The sequence below is a fragment of the Cuculus canorus genome, chromosome 17, assembly GCF_017976375.1.
Source record: "Cuculus canorus isolate bCucCan1 chromosome 17, bCucCan1.pri, whole genome shotgun sequence".
Taxonomy (NCBI): domain Eukaryota; kingdom Metazoa; phylum Chordata; class Aves; order Cuculiformes; family Cuculidae; genus Cuculus; species Cuculus canorus.
The window spans coordinates 12,175,029-12,200,662 of record NC_071417.1 but is presented as its reverse complement, the minus strand read 5'-3'; the positions used below and the strand labels follow the sequence as shown (position 1 = coordinate 12,200,662).

Sequence of the window (25,634 nt, the reverse complement as noted above, 5' to 3'; positions counted from 1 at the left end):
CAGTTATTGAGGAGGCAGCTCCCTAGGGATTCCAATCCTGCTGCCTTCAAACTCCCACTTCCATGCTACTGCCAAACTGTTTAGGATGCCTTGATCCTGATTTCCAAGTGCCTTCAGGCTCAGAGGCTGTGGCTCTATCTCATCGCACCGAGCCAAGGCAAAACAGTGAGTGGGTTTCACTGCCTGCAGATACAGCGCGATAAAAGGCTGTTAAGGTTCCTCCAGCTTAGAGATCGATGCGTTTGTAACAGCCTAAAACACCAGCTAAAATATTTATATCCTTTATTTGCACGTTCTGCTTCCACACACCTCACTCAAGGGATAGGTTTAGGATAAGATCTTATTCACCTCAGCTCCTGTGGGTCCGTTGGCATTGGGAACAGCCTGAGCGGTTTCCTGTCAGCCTTCAAGTTGTGCTTTAGGATAAGGCATTTCAGTGGAGCAGAGTGCCGTGAGGGCTGTGCTGGTAAGCCTTGCTCTTGGAGTGGCCCGTGGCGTGGCCTGGAATTGCAGAGAGGACGCGAGGAGCCAGTATGAAAATAGAATTCTCAGGATTATAAATAGTAGAAAAGGAAATGAATGGCTGGAGCAGCCTGTCCAATGCTCCCACGCTGCAGCCTGCCGGCATGCCCACATCTCTCCAAACCAAAGCGCAGGCAGAGTCTGCCCGGGAGCTACTCCTTCCCAGGACCGGGCAGTGCTCCCACAGGGCACGCAGCTCCACGTGAGCTGAAATGCCAGGTGTTGAACCGCAAGGTCCAGTCCTCCAAGGGAAGGGAGCGCAGCAGCCGACTCCTCAGCAGGGGACCAGGATGATGCAACACCTGGGCTCCGAGTCTTTCAGGAAGGAATCATGCCTTTACTCCGCTTCCTGTCAGCCATGGCTCGTCGATTGTGATTGGCTCTTGTGCTTTTGTTTGCCTCTTTCTTCCTCCGTTCCTGTACCGTTTCCCGGTTCTGCCCATGTCCCTTCACATTCCCAACAACGGCAGAGCCGTCGTGCTTGTGCCTGGAGTACGCAGAAAAAGGACATCAAGACGAGCACACCGCACGCTTAGGGGACAAAATACACCGATCCTAAGAGACAGCGGGGAGCGCAGAGTCCATCTGCCAGCTCCAGGCCTCAGCTCAGCAGGAGCCGAGCCTCAGCATCAGCCACACCATGACTGCATCCCTCCACACGCCGGCTCTGTCAGTGACAGCCAGCTATGAACCTCCCCCAAAATCCCTCCGGGAGCTGTTCCAGCTCTGGGAATCTGTGCTCTCCAAGATCCTATCCTGCACAAGGTTCTGCTTCTTATGATAACTGGGGCTGCTTAGCCTGGAGAAGAGGGGGCTGAGGGGAGACCTCATCGCTCTCTACAACTACCCAAAAGGAGGTTGTGGTGAGGTGGGTGCTGGGCTCTGCTCACAAGTAACAAGTGGGTGCTGGGTGAGCTTAGAGGTCTTTTCCAGCCTTAATGATTCTATGGTTCTCTAACAGGACATGGCCACCCATGTGACAGGACAGAATGACAAGCAGTGAAGTACAAGTTGGGTGAGGAAGTTACAACCACCACGGCAGTGACCCTGGCGTGCAGGAACATTACAGAACCCTCAATAGTTCCAGTCAGCAGCAAAACACCGGCTAACTGCCGAGCCATGGTTTCACCCCACAGAGGGAGATGCTTGCTTACCCCTTCCTCGCAAGGAAAGCCTGCCGCCGGGCTTCGGCTCTCTCCCGCAGCACAGCCGGGTCCTGCACAAAGTGGTCCTACCACGGGAAAGAAGGGAAGAGGTCAGCAAATGCATCAGGCAAAAGGCCAGTGCAGGTGGTGATCCTGTAGAAGCATGGAAGAGAGTTAATCCATTTTTCATTCTCTCCTCTGGTGGAGCCAGTGGGAAACCTGGCTGAGGCTCTTCCCACATTCCACCTCTGCCAGCCACACCATCAACGTTGCTATTGCCAGTATAATCACAACAACAATGCATTAGTGACCCTTAAAGTGTTCTGCTGGCATCATCTGTCTATGGAATAAAGGAGATGAAACCTCTCCACCGAGCAGGTGGCATTGCTCCAGTATGGTCAGCCCTAGCAGCAGTGGGCAGCTCTACTAGGGGCATTTCACAGCCCAGAGGAGCAGACGCTCTGAAAGCAGCTCAGTCTCCATGCTACCATTAAAAGATTCACCCTCTGAAAGAGGAAATCTGCTCCACATCACACTGCAAGTGAAGCAGGTAAAACATATGGTAAATCTTAATGCAACTCCAACCACAAACTCAATGTCACCTTTGTTCTTTCCTTTTCAGCTTCCTCCTCCTCCTCATCGTCATCCTCTTCCTCTTCCTCCTGTCCTTCCTCCTGTCCTTTAGGTCTCAGGACCTGAGGGATTGTGAATGGCCTGGGAATTAAGACACAAACAGTCAGTGATGATGACAGTACCGCCGTGAACATCTCTGTTTTGGTTTGCATCCTATTTTTCAAAACTGAGAATCTACACATTTTAGGAACTTGCATGTTTTTCTGAAGGAAAAGAAAGAGACCTGAGAGCTGATAACACGTTTACTGCGGGTAATTAACACAGGTTGTTCACTGGGGAATGTTCACTATAAAATCGTTACTGAGAATAATAGCAGTTAAAAAAAGGAGCAGGTCAGGAAAAACCTGAAACCTCACAAGGAATTTCTCCAAGGAAACAGCTGCTTCCTTCAGGAGAAGGGGATCCAGGCACTGCTGCAAGGCATGAGGAAGGAGTGCACCTCACTCAGCTTTCGTTGTACAAAGACAAACCCTCAAACCCCAAGCTCAGACTCAGACGAAAACATTAATGCTCAGACAGCGCTGTGCTCTAAAGCCTCGATGACTGGTTTACCCATGGAGCCCCAATTTCCTCGCTGCACCCCAGTTTCCTACAGAGGCAAACACTTGGAGAGACCCATCAGGCTTTGTGAATCGCCCTGAACATGTGGAGCAGCAAAAGGCCTGGGGGTGGAGATGGAATTCACCATGTGCTCTTGTTTAATATCTACATCTGCCTCCATTCCATTGGAATTGAGATCCATCATTCTACTGTCAAAGAAATAAAGGTAAAACCAGCATCGCCCTTGTCACTTCAACCTCGCAGTAACACCCACTAATTGTTCCAACTGTTTCCCTAGGAGCAGTGAGCACCTGAAATAGGGGAAAAGACCTGAGGGCCACCCTGTTAAGGGCAAACCACAAAAAGGGTTAAAATTGAAGCCTCACCATGCTTTAGGAGGAAAAGTAAAAGGGACAAAGGAACACCAAAAATCCATTTTGGTTTGAGGTTAGAAACAGTGATATCATCGTATTAGATCAGAATTTAAAAGACCACTTTCAGACATGTTAAACCACCTGTTAACACATGAGTGTTCGACCTCTATGTCTTACTTCTAAAATAAAGGTTCTACAGCCCCCATCCCAAACTATTCCTTTGCTTCCCAGAAGCCAACACTTTCCAGCTGTCAGTGCTGTGTACCCATTATGGACTGAATTCCAGGTGGCACCCTGAGATGTCAGAGGGGTTTGGAAAGGAGGAGCAGTCTGGTTGAACAGGTTTCCAAATTTTGAATCTTTCCTGGTTACCAGCCATTTTTCACTGCCCAGCTACACTCAATCCCAATTACTCAAGACAGCCCACGGTTCTGGGATAGTTTTCTCAGCAGCACTTCTGCTTACAGCACTAGTTTCTGAAAAGGGCTCTGGGAAAGCTGAGGAGGGGCTCTTGATCGGGGTGGGCAGGGATAGGACGAGGGGAATGGGTTTGACCTGAAAGAGAGGGGAGATTGAGATGAGATATTAGGAAGAAATGTTTTGCTGTGAGGGTGGGGAGGCCCTGGCCCAGGTTGCCCAGAGCAGTGGTGGCTGCCCCATCCCTGGAGGGGTTCAAGGCCAGGTTGGATGGGGCTTAGAACAACCTGATCCCGTGGGAGGTGTCCCTGCCCATGGCAGGAGGGTGCAACTGGATTGGATGGGCTTTGAGATTCCTTCCAGCCCAACCCCTTCTACGATTCTGCAATCTAGGGCAATGGCTGAGTGCCACAGACACCCGAGAACGTCCTGGGTGCTTTTCATGGCAACACCTTCTACCAACAGGAGAAAGGGCACCCAAATCTCCCTCGTTGCATGGTACAGAGAAAGCAGCCACAGAAGAAAAATGGATTCCTTAAAACACTTATGTTCTCATTAAGAAACAGTGCCAGACCCCAGCACTGAATAGGTTTGTGTGAGCCAGACGGCTCCAGGTGGCAATTCCCATCTGCCTCCCATTCTCCGAAGCCACAGCACCTACCTCCTACTGATCAGCTCGTCGTCAGAGTCGGCATCATTTGCCCCAACTTGGTTGCCATCGTAAGTGTCATCGTACTCATCCTCGTAGTCCTCCGTGTAGAGCTGAGCCGCTCCTGGCTGCACAGGGATCTCCTCCACGACCACACTGTACTGGCTGTAGCGCTCCCTCTGCTCTGCAACCAGGCGCTTGTCATTCAGCAAACTTCTGGTTGTGTCCTTCTCCCTCCTGCGCTCCACAGCACAGAAACAGAGAGGCAAACACAGAAAGGCCCATTAAAGATTGGCTGTAGAAGTTACTCTTTCTTCTGTTAGTAAGTGGAAACTGAATCAACAGCAGTTTCATCTCAGACTCCACAAGCATGACTCGCACCTACCTATCTCCCCTCCAGTTTATAACAAGGCTTTGGCTACTAAAAGCGACTACTCGAGTGGAACAAAGTAATTTTTAAACAGAAGCCCAGCAAGACCGCACAGCAGATAAGAACAAGAATTGGAGACCACTGCTGTCATTTGAGACCGAAAGGAAGCCTTTACAGTAGACCAAACACAATTCAGCTCAAGGTGAAATTGGGCCAAGATCCAAAGAACACCAGCAGTCCATGAATCTGGAGTGACAGGCTGTTGGGGTGAAGATTCCAACTCCTGAAGACTCAGGAGATGGCTCTGCCCTCATACTGCTGAGTCCTCTCACTGAGGGAGCAGGCAGGTTGCCAAATCACAGACCAGGGCTGTAAGGACACAGATGTTCCTATTATCAAGAACCTTAGCTTAGAAACATGAGATGCAAAATGTGAATGTGGCTGGGGAAAGCCAAAAAAATCACCCATTCAGCAAGGAAGGGCTAGAATAAACACAACTAAGAATGAAAAGAACGAACCAGAGTAGACTGAGATGGGCTGGATCAGTCACTAAAGCACTGCATGCACAATGTTTTCAAAAATCTAGGAGGCAAGTAAACTACAGTGATTTTAAAGAAGGGAAGACCAAGAAGCAGCACTGACAGAGGCATTAAAAAGCAGCCACTGAGGTGCTGAGTCTCAGGCTACATAAACTCTTTGAAGTCCCTTTTTCAGGCCAGCCAAGTACACGCTTGCGGCAAAGCAACAAGGGATTCCATTGTCCAGTATTCACAGGACAATCTGCAGCCCTCAAAGTCCAGGAGGAACATGAGTCAGGGAGCTCCTTGGTGTCTGGGTATTATCAGGGAAAGAAGCCATCCAAGGCAGGCTGTCTGTGACCCCGGACCTCTGTGCCACACTCGCCAGCAGCGGGGAAGTGATTGAACCAGCCTGATTTTCATTAAGAATCTCAAACCGAGATGTGGTTCCCCTCTCTTCCATGACTCACACAGTTACATGCCTGCTGCAAAGCCTGTGGTTGGTTCACACATACCTACGCTGGGATAACATCTCCTGCTGTGTTCAGCGTGAGCCCAAACTCAGCCTTTGGTAATTGTTTCCTGTTGAGCTGGTCTGGTGACCGCAGAAGAGCTGTAACCAAGTATTCAAGGCACCAGTTCCAGAAAAAAACAATGGGATATCTCCTCTAACCCCAGCTCTGGACTTGCTCTGACTTCCAGAGACAGATTCAGCTGGCAATTACAGCTGGACAGGCACAGGCAGGTATGATTGCTTCTCAGGATCAGCAGAGAGTCACGTATATGCTAGAATGGTCATTCCCACATGCTTGTGTCTCTCCTCATCCTGGTGTGGCCCTTGTCATGCTATCAGTCCCTGCCCCAGACTGCTTACACGCAGCAGCCAGCGCAACAGGACCCAGCCTGGCCTGGCTCTCGAAGCACCACTGCGACACCATGCTTAGCAGCAGCAGTGCTGAACACAGGCAGAACCTGTGAGGATTCAAATCCAAAGCAGATCTCAAAGCAGGCTGGGAGAACCCTGTTACCCCAATGCCTGGGTAAAGCATCAGGCCTTTTGCTTGTGGAACAAGGACTGCTGAGGAAGAGGCACTTTTAGTGCTGAAAGGACGCTCTTCATATTTATGGAGTTTCGAATATTAAATCTTAGAGAGCAAGGTCCTATAGCTTATCCTTTGATTCAGTTGGATATGGTCAGCTGTGGGCGTAGGGTGGACACTGCTGATGTCAGCCAGTTAACTCCAGGTTTTAAAAACCTCTCTAAACATAAATAATGCATTTAGAGTCCTGCAGAGAGAGTGTTCTCAGTGTAAGAACTGTTTTGAAATGAAGACATAGCCTGAGGGAGGCCAAGAGACACCAGGAACAGAGCAGTAAGAGGATAATCCCGTAACAGTGCAGCAGAGATGACAACTTTCTGGTGTTACTGTGGCGGAGAAGACACAGCCTCTCTGGCAGCAGCTGGAGGGCAACACCTTGGAAGCAGCATCCCACCACCCCGTTTAGGGATGACTTAGATTTTCTCTGCTTGCTAAACGTGCTTCAGAGGGAGCTGCAGGGCAGGGCTGTTCCACATAACCCACACGTGCAAGACTTTGGGGAGATGGGAGGCAAACAAGCATGCCTCTGTGCAAGGCTCCTGCTGCCAAGGTGCCTGCTAGCACTCTGAGTAAGGCAACACAATGAGGAGAAAGGAGAGAGGTTGTGTCTGAGTTTTTAGCTATGGACTCCTCAAAAGTCATTGCCTGGGCCACAGAGAAAAGGAATGACTTTCTTGCCTAGCCAAGTCGGTACAAATACTCTGGTACTGCTGCTGAAGAAGCTGTTCAACTGCACTTTGGGACAAAAGTGGTCTTCCCCAGAGAGTCTGACACAGCTCTGCAACTAAACCCTTAACTGGGAGCTGTCAGGGTCACGCAGCTCCATCTCCAGCTTGACTTTTATTGATGTTCCGTGTAAATGTGTGTCAACAAAGACATCACACAAGGCTGGTTAGAGACAGTGTTTGAGAGGAACCCAAAACGAGTCAACCACATGGAGCTGACATCAATGGGAGCTGGCAGGGCAATGCCTGAACCTAAACCTGCATGGAGTGTGGCACAGCAAAACACACCAAGTGAGGCAGAAAGCAAAGTAGTGCCTTTCTGCAGGCAGCTTACAGCAGCAGCAACACAGAAGCAGTTTCAGTCACAGAGTGTTATCAGATTGTTGTAGATGGATACTGGAGCTTCAGTTGGATCTACGTCAAATCACGATTTATTCCCAGTTCTGAGTCAATCCCAGGCTTGTAGAGAGGTCTGCTTCTCAAGGTTTGTTGTACAAACCTTTGCTCAGTACAAGTTTAACATTAAGATCAAGAAGCAGAAGCCTGACATTACGAATGGGCTTGCCAGAGTAATCTCTAGCAGCACACAGAGGAAAGCTAATTACAAAAAACATGAACTGAAAACAACCCCATAATAACATGCATTTCACTTTCCCAGAAAAACATCACAAACAGGTGGCAGACAATTTTGATAAGCCTTACCCCCCACCAGCAAATTCCTGCAGGAGGTTTGTAGGAGAGAATGAGTTTGCAGGTATTTATTCCTCTTGACAGACAGTGTTAATAATGATGCACGATACTCACCGCTTGCCTTTCTGTATCCGAGAAACATCCACAGAATCCCTACTGAAAACATCAAACTCATCATTCTGGAAAACATTGTAGCGAGAAGTGACCAGAGGAGTGGGGTCTGGCTTCAGCTGCCTGTTAGGAGAAGAGAGGGAGAGAATAAAACCAAAGCTGAATGGAAGAGGAGCAAGTCCTCTCCTTCTTAAGGGCTCAGTTCATTCTTTGTCAGTCTTGGTCATCCACAGCCAAGGTCCTTTTAGTGGTGCCAAACCCAAAACTCTTCTGCTCATATAACTATTCCAGTTTTACTTATTCTTAACAGGCTGCCTGGTCTCAGAACAGTGACTCAGTAAAGCCAAACGCTAAGTGTGATGAATTAGATGCTGGCAAAAATCCCAATGATTTGCCGCTGTTGATCTCAGGATATTTATCTCCCTATGGTTCCTTTGTAATTCTCTCACAGGTTTGCGTTTGTTCAGCTTATAAGCCTAAAGACCATTATTTCTACATTCACTTTGTTGGTGCTGTTAGCCCAGCTGAAAGCACTGCTGCGCTCACTTCTGAAATCAGCAGCGATCAAATCCTACATTTGAACTGACAGTTCTGTTTCAAGACGCAGAAGAACAAAAATCCAGCCCTATCTCCTGTAAGTGCTGGCTTTGCAGAAACTCCTACCCTTCCCAAAATCCACCCGCGTTGCTTGTGCCAGCATCAGCAGATATGGCTGGGAGAGCGTGAAGGTGGATGCAAGACCGAGGGTTTTTACATCATGTTTCTGATAAAGACGCTTTCCTTTTTCAATGCACCAGTGAGACAGCCTGCCCATTCCTCCGAGAAATGTCAGCAAACAGCACATCCACGTCCTGACACTCAGGCAGAAACTGCTGCTGCAGCACAAACACGCTAGCAGCTGCAAACACACTAAAACAACTCTATTCCACCGCTAGCTGTAACCCTACATCCCATATACAACCCCAACGAGCAAGCAAAAGCCTGGGAAGTTCTTCAAAGGGCAGATACAAACGGACTTGAACTGCCATTTCCCATCTCTCTCTGGTTTAACTTCAATCACAAAACACAGCCTGTCCCACACCGTATTTGACTATGCAGGCTGAATTTCCGCTGCATCAGTTCCTTTGAGGACGATCTTTCCTGCAGGACACCTGGGATTTTAACACCTAGGACCCTGTCCTGTGCAGCAAAATAACTTCTGAAGGTAACACATTGAACTGCCAAGCCCAGACTAAGCCAACGTCCCCATGATGGGATTTTAGTGGTTCTTTCTTGAGGATTTAATGTACAAGTATTTTTGTCCCTCTGACACAAAACATGACCCAGCATCTGCTCTCCTGAAATGTTGAGCAGTGAACAGTGACAGGCTGAGAATTGGGGTTGTTCAGCCTGGAGAAGAGAAGGCTCCAGGGAGACCTTAGAGCAGCTTCCAATACGGAAAGGGGCTCCAGGAAAGCTGGGGATGGGTTCTTGATCAGGGAATGCAGGGACAGGATGAGGGGGAATGGTTTTGAGCTGAAAGAGGAGAGATTGAGATGAGATCTTAGGAAGAAATGTCTTCCTTTAAGGAGGGCTGAGGCTCTGGCCCAGGTTGCCCAGAGCAGTGGTGGCTGCCTCATCCCTGGAGGTGTTCAAGACCAGGCTGGATGGGGCTTGAAGCAACTGGATCCAGAGGGAGGTGTCCCTGCCCATGGCAAGGGTGGAACTGGATGGGCTTTAAGATCCCTTCCAACCCAAACCATTCCATGAGTCTATGATAACGTTCCAGCTCTCTGCAGGGACATGAGGGCAGAAAGCTCACAGCAGACGGCAAGGCTAAGTTCTCACCGCAGATCTCTACCCCAACAAAATTTACATGCAACTTGTTAGATCTCTGCAAGTGTTTCCCCTGCAGTGAGAATGATGTTAAATGGCAGCACACAAACACAAGGCATCAAAGCCGTTCCGCACCTCTGCATCATCCGGTCCAACTTATTCAAGTACGGCACCAGCTTATCTTCCAGAATGTTGTTGATCACTTGCTCTGCGTTGTAACTGTACTCCTCCAGGCAGGCCAGGATGAAGCCCTCACCGAGATCTGGCAGCAAATCTTTCACTTGAGAGATGAGCGAGTCCAGCTCCACCCCTGATACCCTGGCGACGGGCGCAGCAGCTGCCCCGGCACACTGGTGACCAAAGAGAATCAGGAACATTACGGAAAGAGACAGTGGCTGAGGGAAAGCAGGCATGCACAGTGAAAAAGGGAACACAGCAGGCTGGGGGATCAGAATTTAACCACAAAGCAGTTAGAGAGACTCAGAAGAAGAGAAATCAACTTGTTTCTACCACACAAGGTCCGTGGCACAGACGCGGGCACACAACTACTGTTGTCTGTCTGTCCCTGAGCCAACAAGGATACTCTGGAGAATTCCTTCATCAAATAACACACAAACTGCATTTAATCAATGCACACAGGAGCTGCAGTGCTGCGGGACAGTATTTGAATAAACCACAGCAACAGACACCCAAGCCAATGGGAACTGGAAGCAATTTGCTCACAGATAAAGCCGGGGTTCAGGTGTAGCTTTGTTTCTCATTTCACAAGGCACACAGGGCTGCACCAAGATCTAGCAAACATAAGAAGTGAGACTAGATCTCAGGTTGCCCCAGACCCGAGCAAACCAATCCTCTCTTCCCCGATGAACAAAGTATGGACAGCAATAGCAGAGCCCAGTCCTACTTGTGCAGCTCTGCTCACCTCATCCTCCGATGCATATGCAGCCCCGAGCTCTCCTGTGTCCTCAGCAGTGCTCTCTGCTATTGCCAATGCTCCATTAGATGCTGCTGATGGTGTCGGATCTTTACAAATTTGTGCTTTTTTCCTGTCTACCCCTTCCCAGACACTTTCCACTGCCTGGAGGATATAGGCTGTCCTGGTCTCATCTCTAAGATTACAGCATTAAGGACATTTCTAGATGCACACATTCAGACCTCGCCTTGAAGTAACTCCGATTTTCAGTAACTCCCAAGCCTGTGCCTACATCAACATTCCCTCCTTTCTTTTCTTAAGTGAAAACTTTCCATTGCTTCTTGCCAGTCGTGCAGTTTAATCAGAAGCAGCAGCAGTAGAAACGCCACTGGTGTGAAGGAACCTAAAAGCAGCCGGGTCTGCCAAACCCCAGGGTGACAGCCAAGGATACAGTGTGGAGGACGCTTGCTGAAGCAAGCTGACATCATCCTCAACGGGGAACAGCTCATCATAGTCACGGAGAAATCTGGAAGTGCAGAAACAAGGGTAATCAGTCAAACTCAATAAATCACAGACCTGCCACATGTTACCACACTGCAATGCCACCTGGACTTCCTCACTGCTCAGGTGGGAAAACACATCACCTCTAACCCAACACTGGATTCCAGCCTGCACTGCCAAGCCTGATTTTGCTCCCATTCCACTGCAGCAACACTGCCCTCCAGGCCAAAGCCGGTTGCCAAACTCCTTACAATGTGAAGACCTGTAACCCAGTGCTGCACTACAGAGAAAATAGGGTTTATGATTTGAACATGATCAGAATGACAGCACTGTCAGGAGGACAAGATCCAACCCCCAGTTCAGCTACTTACTTGCTTCGCATCTTTGACTTTAGCACTTAATGTCTTTCTGGTCCAGTCATCCCAGTTGAGAAGCATAGATTAGTAAAAACAGCCTAACTTGCCAAGGTAGCTAATGGCTAAATTGCTCTCCTCCCTTTGAAAGCCTGGATTAAAGAGAGTGAAGAACACTCCCCAGCGTCATGCAGCATCCTTCTCACCTTTACAATAAAGCCTGTACTGCAGCCTGAAATCCTCTCACAGCACTTCTCCCAGCTAGTCAGAATGATTTCTAACTCCCAAGTGTATCGTAACGCCTCATAATAATGTCTCAGGCAATTCTGTTGTAAAGAATGGAAGCGGAAGGCGAGCTGCCCCTCCCCTGGGCCTCTTTTTAGCCAGACTCACCTCCTTTCCTGAAGCACCGAAGTGAAGATCTGTAAAAATTCCTCAATAAAAGGCTGAATATTCTCACAGCTGCAGAAAGCAATGGCACAACAGTGAAAAACTTGGGGCAAACTTTCTGCATCGCACATCTCCACACTCTGCCTCTCTAGCTAAACTAGTCACAGAAAATGCCATTTGGAAACAGACTGCAGACCAATTTCTGGCTTTCATAGGAGCAAAGGGTTGAATGGAAACAGGTTTCTTTTCAGGCTTCAGCAAACATTTCAGCCAGCTTGATCCAAATCCGTGCCACAGTCAGAATTAAAGACTTGAGAGACACTACAAATCATAGTTTGATGCCTCAGCCTTGCAACAAGCAGAAAAGGGCGTGAGGCGCTTTAGTAATTGTACTCTTATTACACAGCTTGGGATTAGAGCCGTGAGCCTCCCAGAAAGTATATGTTCACCTATGGAAGAACATTTACCAAGCAAACTCTTGTTGCAACCTGTTACAGCACCTAAAGCTCTCATCGCTGCTGATGCATTCAGCCTCACAGTGAGACAGAGGGCTCTCTGCAGCAGAATCATGGAATGGTTTGGGTTGGAAGGGATCTTAGAGCCCATCTGCTTCCAGCCCCCTGCAGGGAAACCTCCCACTGGATCCGGTTGCTCCAAGCCTCATCCAGCCTGGCCTTCAACACCCCTGGGGATGGGGCAGACACATCTTCTCTGGGTAACCTGGGCCAGGGCCTTCCCACCCTCACAGCAAAACATTACTTCCTAAGATCTCATCTCAATCTCCTCTCTTTCAGCTCAAAACCGTTCCCCCTAATACTGTCCCTGCACTCCCTGGTCAAGAGCCCCACCCCAGCTTTCCTGGAGCCCCTTTCAGCTCTGGAAGCTGCTCTAAGGTCTCCCACAGCCTTCTCTTCTCCAGGCTGAACAACAACTCTCAGCCCATTCTCGTACGGCAGGAGTAGATCAGGGTAAAGAACAAGGTGTTTCTCTATTAGCTGGATGTATTTCACAGATATGAGAGAGAACAGCCCAGGAGAGCATGGGCCTTGCAACCAAGGTCTAGATTCTTGGCTCGGTCCCCAAGCTGCACCATGACTTTGGGTCATTTCACTTCTCTTTATCTCTCTTAAAAACAATGATAGTTCTACTTGCCTTCATTTTGAGATTACTCGCACAGTTATCAGTTAAGAAGCTCCAAAATAGCAGGGGAGGAAGAGCAAAGTAGAGGCACCAGTTCCCAGATTTAAAACTACTTTCAGTGATTTGCAACACTCATCACTTTACCTACAATGTCTCAGTCAGGGCCTAAACACGGCATTAGAGTTTGCAGCCTAGCCATAAAGTGAGGTAAGAAAGCTCCCTGGATCACAGCCTTAACCCACGTTAGTGGGGCCAACACAGCTCACCAAACCAGTTCTGGGTCATACAGCTTCCCCTGGGACACTCCAGCTAGGCGGGACAACAGACTTCTGATCTCAGCTGAAGCCTTTGGCCACAAACCCAACAGAAATAGCAGTATCCATTCATTTTCTCCAGTAAATCCAAAACCAAGGAAACTACTTCACCACAACAGCAATCAAATAACTGGCTAGTCCCAGAGTGCCCAGGTTCCCATACCTGCTTTCTAAGATGGGCTGCAGACAGACTTGGTTTATCAGGATGTGAAAAGTTTCTATCATCTTCTTCCTGGAGTGTGAAATTCTCCTCCACATATCAGCAGAGACACTTCAGAGAGGGAAAAGAATGCACCGTTGGTGTCAGCACAAGAAATCTTTATGTTTAATACACCTTTACTGCAGAGTTATTCCTCCAGAGGGGGAATTCCATTAGCAGAATCATTTCTTTGCTGTAAGAACCAGAGATTACAGCCATTTCATACTTATTAAGGGTAAATCCATGCTCTCAACAAAGTTGGTCTCAAACACCAATTGTCCCGACAGCTTAACGCAATATCTTAACTGCACCAGCATAGTCTGTGCCTTTAAGGGAGACCAGTCTATACACAGAGATATCATTCATGTTTTCACACTTTGGTACAATTTGAATGCATCTCCCATCAAGTTTCTTCTCAGACAGTGCTGAAAGAAATCATCAATCCCCCCCAGCTGCCCAGGGAAATTCAGAATGAGAAAAGCCATCTCTGTGGAGTTCTTTGAAGCAGCATTTAAAAAGCCAGAAAGGCTCTGCAGAGGTGGGTAAAACAGCGTGAAGTGAATTTTTAACTCAGCCCCAGGAGGCTTTTATTGAACAGCAAAGGCCTCTGCAGGCATTCTCACCTGCTATCCTCATACTGGCGCTTCTTAATCACAGATTCCAGCTCAGGAATTGCCAATTCATAAAATGAAGCCAATCTGTAGGAAGGGGCAACAGAACAGTAACCATCAGCTGAGTTTTCAAAAATCATTCACCAGGAGAGCAATCAAATGGTTAATTTCATTACATTCTCCTCACTAGCAGCATAATTTGCATTACTCCATCTTGTTACTTGTCCCCTGGAACACAAGCAAGCAAATACATGATAGAGAAAGTGCAGCACTCCAGAAAAGTATCAGGGGACCTCTGAAGAGGTAGGCAGAGAAATGCATTTCAGAAACATCCTGCTTCTGAACAGGAGAAACGTCCCAAACACGGGTCTGCTCTCTGCGAGGAGCTGATGTGCTCGAGTCCATCCTGAAACACCTCCTCCCACTCCAATATCCTATGGCCCTGTCTTGCTGTATACTAAAAACTAGATATGAAACAAGATATGATTTCCAACAAGGCCTTACAGGTCTTGCTACTCGGCTCTGCTTATGTGGGCATTTAGATAAAGGAGCATAAGGTGATGTTTCAATAGGATGGGGCAGGGAGGAAACAAGTAAGTCAGTTTGCTCCAGTTCCACACTTTACTTGTCAGGCAGCCCACACAGCCTCTTTCCTGCATGGAATAGGCTCAAGAGAAGTGCCCTCACAGGATAACAGCCAGTACCGCTTCCTGAGTAGCTGGCCCTTAAATATAATGGTTTACAGCACTTGGCACCAAAGCCAAGCCTGCTGGACTGATCAGCAGAGGCCCCATTAGGAACACAATGTCCATGTCTCCTATTAAGAGCCAAACATGCTAAGTGAGTATCCCCGAGGCAAATGTAGCAGGAGCTGGATACTTCTAGTCAGGGAAATTACAAGTGCCAGCAGATGGATTCAGCCTCACAAGGGTTCCAAAAAGATGCCGCGTGTATCAGTTTTCCCTCCCCACGCTCCACAGCCCCAGTCCTCAGTCCATATGGAGCAGTAATGAAAACGCTGCTGTGTTCCACTGCACAGAGATCAGGGCTATTTTAGCCCGTCTCTGACATCAGCAGTAGAATTAAAAGCAAAAGGCTTTCCTTCTCTGAGTAACCAAGCGTGTGAGTGGTGTTGCTTGCCAATGCAAACAGCCACCAGCGGGTCACCAATCTGCTCCTCTTTCTATAACCGACTTCTCAAGCACAGAGGACAGGCACCTACGCTCCCCGGAGCAGGGTGACTCAGCCTGGAGCCCATAAACCAGCTGTAAGGCTTCAGAGGTATGCAACAGGATTGGAAACAAAGGCAAAACACAAACACATGTTCCTTCACACCAACAAGCAAACAAAACAGGAAATAAGGACAATAAATAACACTTCACTTGGTGCTAAACACAGGCTGTTAGGCAAGACTCTGCAAGATGATCAAGGGCTTCCAGCACCTTGAGCAAGCTGGGCAAGCACCACTCAGAGACCTGCAGCCTCGGTGGGAATGTCTGGTCTTGGAGACCATCCTGACTCACAGCCACCGTGCTCCAGAGCTGGACATGGAATTAGCTGTCAGCCACCTGTGACAGCACTGCCTCGTTGTCCTCTCCCAGGCACTTAGCTTCTGCCAAACCTTCAGTAACAGTGTAGCTTAAAACAGGCATAACATCAAACGACTTTGATAGACTACTACTTCCTACGTCTTTCACTTCGGATCCTACAGCAGGATCTTTTGTCCACAACTCTTCACTGCTTGTCCCTCTTCACCCTTTCCAAAGCACACAGCGTCCTGTTTAGCTGGAATTGTCCTGGTTGCCCCGCTCTAGGATCACTCACAACTAACGGAGGTGAACACAAACTCTTGACATCCCTGTATTCATTTGTTTATTACTCTGCATCCCTGCCAGTGTGCACCCAGTAGTCTCTAGTTGCATTAAATCCGTCTGCTTTTTTAATGATGGAAGGGCTGGGATGGGACACAGCAGCACATTCAGTACTTTCACTCTGCCAAGACAAGCTCTGCAGTCCAATATGTACCTGTAACAAAACTCATGCTTTTGGAAGGTCTGGCAAGCCATCGGGAAGACGTCAAGAAACGCCCAGATCGTAGTGCAAGTGTCACATAAGTACAGCACAATGTCCTTCAGCTCCTGAGAGAAAGAGAGAGACCAATTACTGAGAGAAAAGCCAGACAAGTTTTCCTAGGAACACAGTATAACTCACTAACAGGGACACATCATGTTCTGACCAACCCTTTTCCTGCCTGCAGTCTGCTATGAATCATAAATACATTACATGTTACTGGCTCTAGAGGCAGAGGCAAAGTCTCTGCTACAAGTTCTATCCTTTAAACATCTACAAAGCAATCCCGACTGCTCACTGCCATTAAAAATGCTGTGAAATTAAGAGAATCCTCATCGTATTCTGTTTTGGAGTGGCTTTGTCCTCAATATATCCTCCACACACGCTCTTCTTCCCTATTGCACAGCAGTAGCCCAGGGATTAAAGGGATGGTTTTAATGGTCCATTTCAGTGCAAGACGTGGCTATAACAACTCCACACACAAACTGACTCATGGGGCCTTTGTACAGCATCCAGCACAAACCCTCTCCCCTTAATTAACTAGAGGTAACATACACTGTTGTTAAATAAACATTTCTGAAGGAAAAAAAGTCATCTCTGTTCTATGGAGACTGCTGCCACACACTCTGTTCCACCACTTATGAGCTGGTTAAGCGAAAAAGATGTCTGGTTTAGAAAGACCCCACAATACAATGGGTACGGTTGAAATGCATAGGAGAAAAGCAACCAGCTCATGGCAGAAAGGCTTTGTCATCAAGTCATAGGACAGTGAAACAATGACATGGAACCACGTGCTGTATGAGCCATGTCTGTGGGAACAGAATGAGCCTGTGGTCTCACCGCTGTACAGGCTGTTCACTCTGCAGGACTACAAATGGTAAAGCGCACGGAGTTCTACCTGGAGGGGCATGTTCTCTGGAGTCACGGTTACTTTTTCTTCCAGCTTCTGGGGCTCAGCAGAGGCTCCTTCACACTGCAGACCACACTTATGCAAGATATTGTTGAACACCTGAATCAGGAGAACAGTGTTAACACAGAAGAAATCAGAGGGACATAGTTTTCCTGTTCACAAACACTGCTATGATCATGTATGCAATGTGGGACCATTCCCATGAGGCACGGAGCTGTCGAAGATGGAAGCCGTAACCGACTCTCTCAGCTAACGGTAGGAGGTGGAACTGGATGATCTTTAAGGTCCCTTCCAACCCAAACCATTCCATGATTCTAGGATTCTGACTCTTACAGGCTACGCCAGCAGGGCTGCACTGCACTGCTGAAACTCCATGCAATCTGCAAGTAATTAAAGCATGCAGTTGTGGTGCTGAGACAGGGATTGCAGCTCACCCAAATCCTCAGCTATGGGAGAGAATCAGCCCACCCCTAGGTGGGGGCCACCTAGGACCCTTGTTTGCAAGGGAATAGCAGGACAACTGGGAAGTTACCACCCCTGCTGCTATGGGGTAGTTCCAAAGCCCACCTGCCCTCTCCCCTGAGGGTGGCAGGAATGATTTTGTGGCTCTTGTTTACAAAGAATCTAGGGAGAAGCTGATAGAATTAGGTTCTGGATTGCTAACCGCTTCTGGTGTAGGAACCAAAGCAACCAAGTGATTACAAATCCACTCTGCCTGGCTATGGCCACGTTTGCTTCCTCCCACTTTCTAAACGAAGCCACAGTCCAGATGAAACCCAAGGCCTGGGCCAAGCAGGGAAGCAGTACCTGGAGGACAGTGGGGAGGGTTTCATCCAGGTCGCTGAAGTAGCTCGGCTGCTGAGTAAAGATGTTTTCTGAGGAAAGAGGAGAAGGAGAATATTCCCTGTGAGTTCTGACATTCGCCAACAAGCAGATTCACACCAGAAGACGCAACCGTGTCATTACCACCATCTCCACCCCACAGATACAGCTAAAACCCCTGTAGACACAGGCAGAGGCTCACTGCTCACCTCACGCACAGGGCCTGCTCCACAAAGCCGGCTCATTCACTGCTCAGTGCCACTGCAGAGCCGGTAATGGGAATATGCTCATCAGAGCAGAGCAAACGAGGTGTTAGATGATTCATGCCCCAGAGGCTGAATCAATGAGTAACACGGATACTATCGCTAAACATTCCCGGTTCCTTTATTTGACAACCGGAGTTGACTTTTAATTACTGATAACAGTTCAGCATACATTGGAAAACGCCATGCAGAATATTTCCTAAAGGTAATGAGGCTTTAGTAATCCCTGCTATTATATTACTAGGACTTCATTATCTGTACAAAATACTCCGCTGAGTAATGGCGCACCATAAATCCTCGCCAAGTCCGCACAGAGGCTGTCTATTCCCCTCTGAATTACTGCTCAGATAACAAGAATTAACAGAGTTCACCAGCAAGGACAGAGCATGGGTAAGAGTTATGAGACAGGTTTCAGAACAATTTATACCGCAAGAAGAACCTAAAGTTTATCAAGTTATGAATTGCACACCAGAACTGCTCGTGCCATTACTGCCACAACATAATACAAGTAATGGTGTGAGCAAACCACCGGTCACTTGTTTGCAGTATTGCTGCGCTGCACTCCAAAGGGTATGTACAAATATCTGAAGAAGCAGCTCCTTTAACCCAAGTTTGGTACTTTTCCATCTGTGCTCAGGTGGATGTTAAAGATCGTGGACAATCCACTTGTGAAGGGACCACATGACAAATACAGAAGTTAAAAATAACATTCTCTGTCTTCATTACACAGGTTCATTCTCAGCACTTGCCACTAAGGCTGTACCAATACAAGGAAATCTAGGGACAAGCACAACTTGAGCCACACTCTGAAGTGCTTTGTGCTTGGAAACCCTACGTATATCCATGTCTGTGTTGGAATTTCAAGTTCTTCCACTTCACAGACCAGTGATTACTTCACATTGCAAGCTTTAGTTTGCTCCCAAATCTGGGAACAAAAGCACTCACATGACCAGTTGGGCTGTGCTCTGTCTTTGAACCTCCTCCCTCCCTGCCAAGTTGTTTGCCCCTTTCCATCCCTACCAGCATTTTGCAGAGCGCTTGTGGTCCTCTGACAGTGGCTGAAGACACCGTTAACTGGCATGGGAAACAACTGCTGAGGCGTAATTGAGCCTTGGCTCATGCCTAGTGCCATGAGCCCAGCTCAGGGCGGCTAAGCACTAGGCCACAACACATGGAAAAAGTAATCCGATTTAGACGTGGATGCAGAAATCATAGATTCCAGTTGCTACTGAAAAACACCTTTTCAGAACAGTAGCACCGGTACAAAACCTCACCCTTCACTTGCCATTATAAGCAAAAGCCAAAATGCAACAAATTGTTCCTTGGCTGTAACTGACCAATCATCTTCTGCAGCAGGAGGCCATTTCCTTTTCCAAAGAGCACACAGAGATCCAGAATCTTCGGGATATCAAAAAGGAAGTTGTTGTAAATAATTTCTCCAAAGACAGAGGGAGTGATAAAATGATCCTACAAAGCGAGAAAGAAAACAAAATGGTAATTTAAAGGATTATACTTACCTTCCTCTGCAAGAACTCTTGGCAGCATAATGACACCTGTAAAAACATCTTTCAAAGCTGCGTTAAAGATCTGGTATCATAGAATAGTTAGGATTGGAAGGGATCTTAAAGATCATCTAGTTCCAACTCCCTTGCCATCGGCAGGGACATCCCACTAAATCAGGGGGATTTCATCCAAGGCAGCAACTCTGCTTACAGCAGCTTCTTACAGAGCCCTCCATCCCCACACTTCTGCTGCATCCCACCGCGGCTACCCCATCCACCCCAGGGGCCTCGCACCATGAATAAACCAACAGACCTAAAAGTTAAACCGAAAAGCTGCCTACAGTTCATGGAGTTTCCAGAGCTGGCTTGGGATGTGGCCAAACAAATGGCTGAGCCAACACCACAACGGTTCAGCTAAGGACTAGAAATGAGAAACACAAGAAGTGTTTTAACTGGCACCGACACAGGAACAATATAGGTGAGACCGCAGCCTGCAGCTGTTGGTACCCTGGAAAAGTGGAATCAAGGCACCACAGACAACTGCACCAGTGACAAGCAGGAACAAAAACCAGCAAAAGCAGCTCAATACCCAGACTGCCAGAACACTGTGTCAAAAGTATAGAATCCTGGAATGGTTTGGGTTGGAAGGGATCTTAAAGCCCATCCACTTCCAAACCCCTTTGCCATGGGCAGGGCACCTCCCACTGGATCAGGTTGCTCCAAGCCCCATCCAACCTGGCCTTGAACACCTCTAGGCACGGCGCACGCACAACTGCTCTGGGCAGCCTGGCCCAGGGCCTCCCCACCACACATTTCTTCCCAAGCTCTCTGTCTCCCCTCTTTCAGCTGAAAACCATTCCCTTTCACCCTATCCCTGCTCTCCCAGATAATAAGCCCCTCCCCAGGTTTCCTATAGGCAAAACCCCACATGACTCCAAACAGTGAAGGAATCTCTTCTGAAGTTCCAATGACAAAAACCCCATTGCCTTTGGCACTGAGAAACGCACAAGCTCAAATAGGACCTCAGGTTGTCAGAAGACAAATTTGCCTATGGCAGCAAATGTTTTCAATCTCAGTGAAAGGCCGGACACATTCTCTGCTAGAGCGGAGGGACAGGGCTTTGTGCTGCCAAGGCTCAGTTTCTAGAACTGCTGCTGCCTGCACGACAACAAACCATTCATTCTCTTCAAACTACTCAACTATAAAATGGTTTCAAATGCTCGTCTGCCTCATTGGAGCGCTAAGATTTAATCAGATCCTGGAATGAAAGGCACCATAGAGGTCTTGCGTACTCCTGCAGAAACAATGCCAGCTGCAGGCTCCAGCATTCCTTCTACCTGTTCCTACCCCACTCCAACTCCCACTCCAAGACCTTTCCTCAAAACATCCTGAACATCATCACTGGGAAAATCCAGAGGACCAGTAGCACATCACGAGTCAAGGGGGATATCAAGGAATCTCCCAAGACACAAAGTGCATCCTTCATCCTGCCCAAAGCCCTTGAGAAAATTCCACAGCTGCTCACAGGCAATGCACTCACACAGCTTGGGCTGAGTCTCTTTCAATTATGACGCCAAGATAATTAATTTAGAATCACCACTGAACCATGGAATGGTTTGGGTTGGAAGGGACCTTAAAGCCCATCCAGTTCCAACACCCTGCCATGGGCATGGACACCTCCCACTGGATCAGGCTGCTTAAAGGCCCCCAACCTGGTCCTGAACACCTCCTGAGCAATGCAGAGCCATTTCATCTTGTGCCTCAAACTTGGGGAAAGTTCAAGGATAGAGAAGTGTTAGGACAGACTATGTGACACTGCATGGCACAGTGGGAGCAAACACTCAGCTACCGGTGCTGTCAACAGCCTCTGTTCCGCGCAGCTGTAAATAACAGCTTGCAATTTTTTCTCACACAGCGATGCATCACACCACCGCACGTGGCCAACCTGCTATTGCCCGGGACTCCTTCCTAAGAAATCACCACACAGCTCACATGCTTCAGCTCTGAGTAACTGCCATCTCCATATGGAGAAACAGACTGTTAAAAGGAGCCAGAGAGAGAAACAGTTGAATACAAGAGGAATAAACAACCTGCCCTGGCCCAGGCTGCCCAGAAAAGTCAGTCATGGATGCCCCATCCCTGGAGGCGTTCAAGGACAGGTTGGATGGGGCCTTGAACCTGATCCAGTGGGAGGTGTCCCTGCTCACAGCAGGAGGTTGGAACTGGATGGGCTTTAAGGTCCCTTTCAGCCCAAACCATTCCATGATTCTACAATTACTTTCTCCAATTCTCTTTTTCCCCAAAGCCACACATCCCGGAGCACCTGCAGGGCGGGGAAATATTTACCTTGGACTCCTTGTGAGTGGACATCCTGAGGAAGGTCAGGAAGAAACTGCGATGAAGGCATTTCTGCATGTCATTCACCTCTGGCTGGCAACCCAGAAACTCATCGAACTTGCGAGGAGCATTGCGCAGGTAGGAATCCAGGCATTTCTGAAGCGTCTCATCAAATATTACCTTGCACAGCGGAAGATGAGAAAACAGAAAGAAGGGAACATCACACCTGAGGTTGCACTCACGGGAAGCCCAGTTAAAGCTGAAAGCAGCCTGAAACATCCATGAGTGCTAAAAGCAGTCACATGCATCAAATACAAATCCACAATGAAGAATAACTAGGGAAATACCACTTTCTCTAAGGTGCAGTAATTAAAACACTTGACAAATGACATAAAGAGAATATACTAGTATGAATATACTCAATGGAAACGATTTGAAGTTGGTGGCTTTTACAAGCACCTGGATTGTTCAGGCTGCTTCTCCAGTGTCCACAAAACAATCATTACCTGGCACCAAAACTTGTCATGAGGCAATGCCAGGAGCCAATTCAGGTCATCTGCAATGAATTTTGCTCGCTCCAAGTATTCTTCCACCAAAGCAGGGTCTCTGACAACTGGTGGCGGTCTGTACAGCACAAAAGACCGATCTGCTTTTATTTCTGGGTGCTGCAGAAAGCCAGAACGCTGTGTTAAAACCACAGGAATGCCCAGCTACCTAAAATTCAGCCAGCAGTGCAAAGGGTAACTGACACAAAATTACACTTCAATACAATTTGACATTCAGTTCCCTACTTTCTCATTTTCCCTGGTAGCTTCCCATTTTCCGATCTCTCAAGGCAGCAGACCAGTGAGTTTGTATCCTTATTCACCAGCAATATTTTCAGGCCTTCATAGTTTGGTAGATGCTGTTCCTTCCGTTCTATTAACCAGAAGCAAATCCCCTCCGCGTTCAAAACAGATGGCAACAGCATAACCCCACACCTTTGAAATTCAGCCTGTGTGCCCTCTTTTCCCTCCAAACTGGTTCTTGTGCAGCATTCCATGCAGTCAAACCCCCACAAGCACCAAACACAGAGAAGGAATGCTTCACCACCCCTCCCAAATGCTTTGCCCAAACATTTCCAGCCTGGAGGGAGAGACAGAGCAGCGAGCAGCAGCTTCGAGCTCTGTCTCAACCCACACCTCTGTTCAGGTCTGCCCTGACCCCAAACGTGAGGAAGCAGCATCGTTGGTAGGTCCCACAGCTGCAGCATGCACAGGAGGTGCTCTCTACGACTGCTTTTTTTCTATCAGAAAAGGGTAACCCTGGATTTAATTTTCTGATTTCACCAAGAAGAAGCTACAAGACTGGAGATGCCATAACGCAGCAAGAGAGACTTATTGCAGTGCCACAGCTCAGAGCAGAGCAAAAGCTCCCACAGCGTTCTCTCTGCTGTGACCAAGTTTACATTGCTAATTGGGCTGTTCCCCAAAAGAAGGAGCCCTGGGAGAAGAGAGTTGACTACAGACACTGAGCACAGTAAGTTTTCATTTACCCACCATCGAAAAAGAATTCCTGACTATCTAAATGCACTAAAACACAAAGAAAACCATTTCTGTAACGTGGAAGCCTACCAAATTTCACCACACCCAGGACCAGGGGGTGGTTCTGCCCCGGCCTGACTAGAGGACAATGATTTGTTACAGCTCTTGTTTGGCTTTCAGGAAAAACACAGCTCACCAGTGCCGGCAGAGTTCTCAGCTTCCCTGTCTTGGGATCCCTTTCCGTTAGCTGGAGTTCATCCAGAGGCAATGCTGGCATCGTGGTGACTTGTTCCTGTCTTCAGCAAACAGAACAGGATGGTTTTAACCAACTCAATTGACCAAAAGCACAACAAAAGAGGCCACGGTTGGACTGTAACCCCACACAGTGGCTGCAAATATATTTATGAAAGCCACTCCTACACTATGTTTTAATCCTTCACAGCACTTTTAGGCTCAGAAATAGTTCAATTAAGAATCTAAAATTGCCGTGGTTCAACCCCAGCTGGCAACTAAGGCACAGCTGAGCCACTCGATCACTCCCCAGCATTGGGACGGGGCAGAGAACAGGAAGGGCAAAAAGTGAGATAATTCGTAGGTTGAGATAAATTTAGTTTCAAAGGGAATGCAAAAGCCACACACACAAGCAAAACAAAGCCAGGAATTCATTCACTGCTTCCCATGTTCAAAAATGTCCAGGGAAACAGGGCTCCAACACACATAACAGTTACTTGGGAAGACAAATGCCATCCCCCTCCTCTTCCTTCCCCCAGCTTTACACTGCCGAGCAGATGCCACACAATGTGGGATATCCCGTGAGATATCCCTTGGGTCTGTGGAGGTCAGCTGTCCTGGCCATGTCCCTTCCCAACCCCTTGTGCACCCCCAATGCTCGCTGGTGAGGAGGCGGGGGAAGCAGAAACGGCCTTGGCGCTGTGGAAGCAATGCTCAATGGTGACTAAAACAGCCCTGTGTTATCAACACGAATGCCAACACAGCCTCATCTCAGCTACTGTGGAGAAAAATGGGATCTGACACAGTCAGAAGCAGCACAAACTACCTGTGCGTCAAACACCAGAGCAGTTCAGAAGGAAGCGTGTTGTAGATTGTTAAAAGCAGTTAGGTGTAAACAAACATGAGAGCTGCAGGGTAACAGAGCTTTCTGTTTCTTGGGGGCTTTATAGTACTATGATTTCTGCAGAATGGTATTCACAAGTTACCTCCTCGTTAAGATCTAAGATCATAGTCTACTCATACATGCATTTAATCAAATTCCCATTGCCTGGGCAGAAAGAGACTTAACACGAGAGCAGTGTCCCTATAGCTGAGCAGCACGGATCCAGGAGATCGCAGCTTGGACAGCAAGTAAAGCAGTGACATCTGTTGCTCCCGAGAACTCATCACCTATGGACCTGGGCAAAAACTATGTCACCTCACACTCAAGAGTGTGATATTTTTATGACAATAAAATTGAAAACAATGACACCAGAGCAATGCTGATACACCAGACAGCCTAGAAACCTAGGATAATGGTGCCTTTCCAAGGGAGATTAAAGATCGGTATATTAGCAAGAGAGTTTTCAGGGTTTTCACATTCTTTGAAAAACACGCTTTTCAGCAAAACAAGCTAAGATGTTCTGCCGTTTCTGTCAAGCTCAGCGTGGCTCTCATGGTCCCCAGAACCACTTTGGGCAAAGCAAACATATGTGGGTTCACAACAGAAGAAAACGTAGCAAGGCTTCATGCAATCCCACCAGCATCCAACCCCACAGCCAAGTCAGAACCAACTGGGAAGAGACCGGTCCGTGACAAAGGCTCACCTGGAGAGGGAATAACCCGAGAATAGGACACCCAGGAACAGCCCCAAGTATGGGATGCCTGGAAATGGGATGCCTGGAAATGGCCCCAGATACAAGACGCAGGAATGGGACGCTCAGGAATAACCCTGGGAACGGGACACCCGGAAGCAGAGGCAGCCCCGGTCCCCTCCGCCGCGGCCCCGATTCCCTGCTGGCCGGCGCCCCCTCCCAGCAGGGGCTCCGCTCCGCGCTGCCGCCCGCGCTCCCGTTACCGGCCGCCCCGCCCCGCTGCGGCTCCCGAGCCCCCGTTACCGTAAAGCCACGTCCTGCCCCACCGCGCTTCCGCCACCGCCCGGCCCTTCCGGCGCCAAACGGAAGGGG

The 25,634-nt window shown here is 48.3% G+C and overlaps 1 protein-coding gene across 4 annotated transcripts; it reads right to left on the bottom strand.

The window, feature by feature from the left end:
• Positions 1 to 265: 265 nt before the first annotated feature.
• On the bottom strand, positions 266 to 25,634 carry ASCC2 (activating signal cointegrator 1 complex subunit 2). Of its 4 annotated transcripts, none has more exons than XM_054082516.1 (19): positions 25,566 to 25,634; positions 23,654 to 23,753; positions 22,441 to 22,599; positions 21,944 to 22,114; positions 19,433 to 19,562; positions 17,818 to 17,885; positions 16,999 to 17,109; positions 16,056 to 16,168; positions 14,043 to 14,117; positions 13,384 to 13,491; positions 11,770 to 11,838; positions 10,974 to 11,048; positions 10,532 to 10,718; positions 9,745 to 9,959; positions 7,798 to 7,917; positions 4,293 to 4,517; positions 2,270 to 2,381; positions 1,677 to 1,753; positions 266 to 1,009 (listed from the first exon to the last, which is right to left on the bottom strand). In XM_054082516.1, exons 2-19 carry the CDS (start codon positions 23,732 to 23,734, stop codon positions 841 to 843), a joined length of 2,265 nt encoding a protein of 754 aa, XP_053938491.1. In that variant the 5' UTR covers positions 23,735 to 23,753; positions 25,566 to 25,634; the 3' UTR covers positions 266 to 840. The 4 variants fall into 4 exon arrangements, with proteins under 4 accessions (XP_053938491.1, XP_053938493.1, XP_053938492.1 ...); XM_054082518.1 differs by having other exon boundaries at positions 25,584 to 25,601; XM_054082517.1 differs by lacking the exon at positions 25,566 to 25,634 and adding an exon at positions 25,275 to 25,419.

Bases quoted from the DNA above. Each gene is read 5' to 3' on its own strand.
- ASCC2 (XM_054082516.1), bottom strand. From the start codon at position 23,734: ATGCCAGCATTGCCTCTGGATGAACTCCAGCTAACGGAAAGGGATCCC. The intron at 2,382-4,292 runs GTAGGTGCTGTG...CTTAATTCCCAG, and splicing joins GACGAGCTGATCAGTAGGAG to GCCATTCACAATCCCTCAGG. The intron at 1,010-1,676 runs GTAAGCAAGCAT...TGCGTACTCCAG, and splicing joins GCTTTCCTTGCGAGGAAGGG to GCACAAGCACGACGGCTCTG.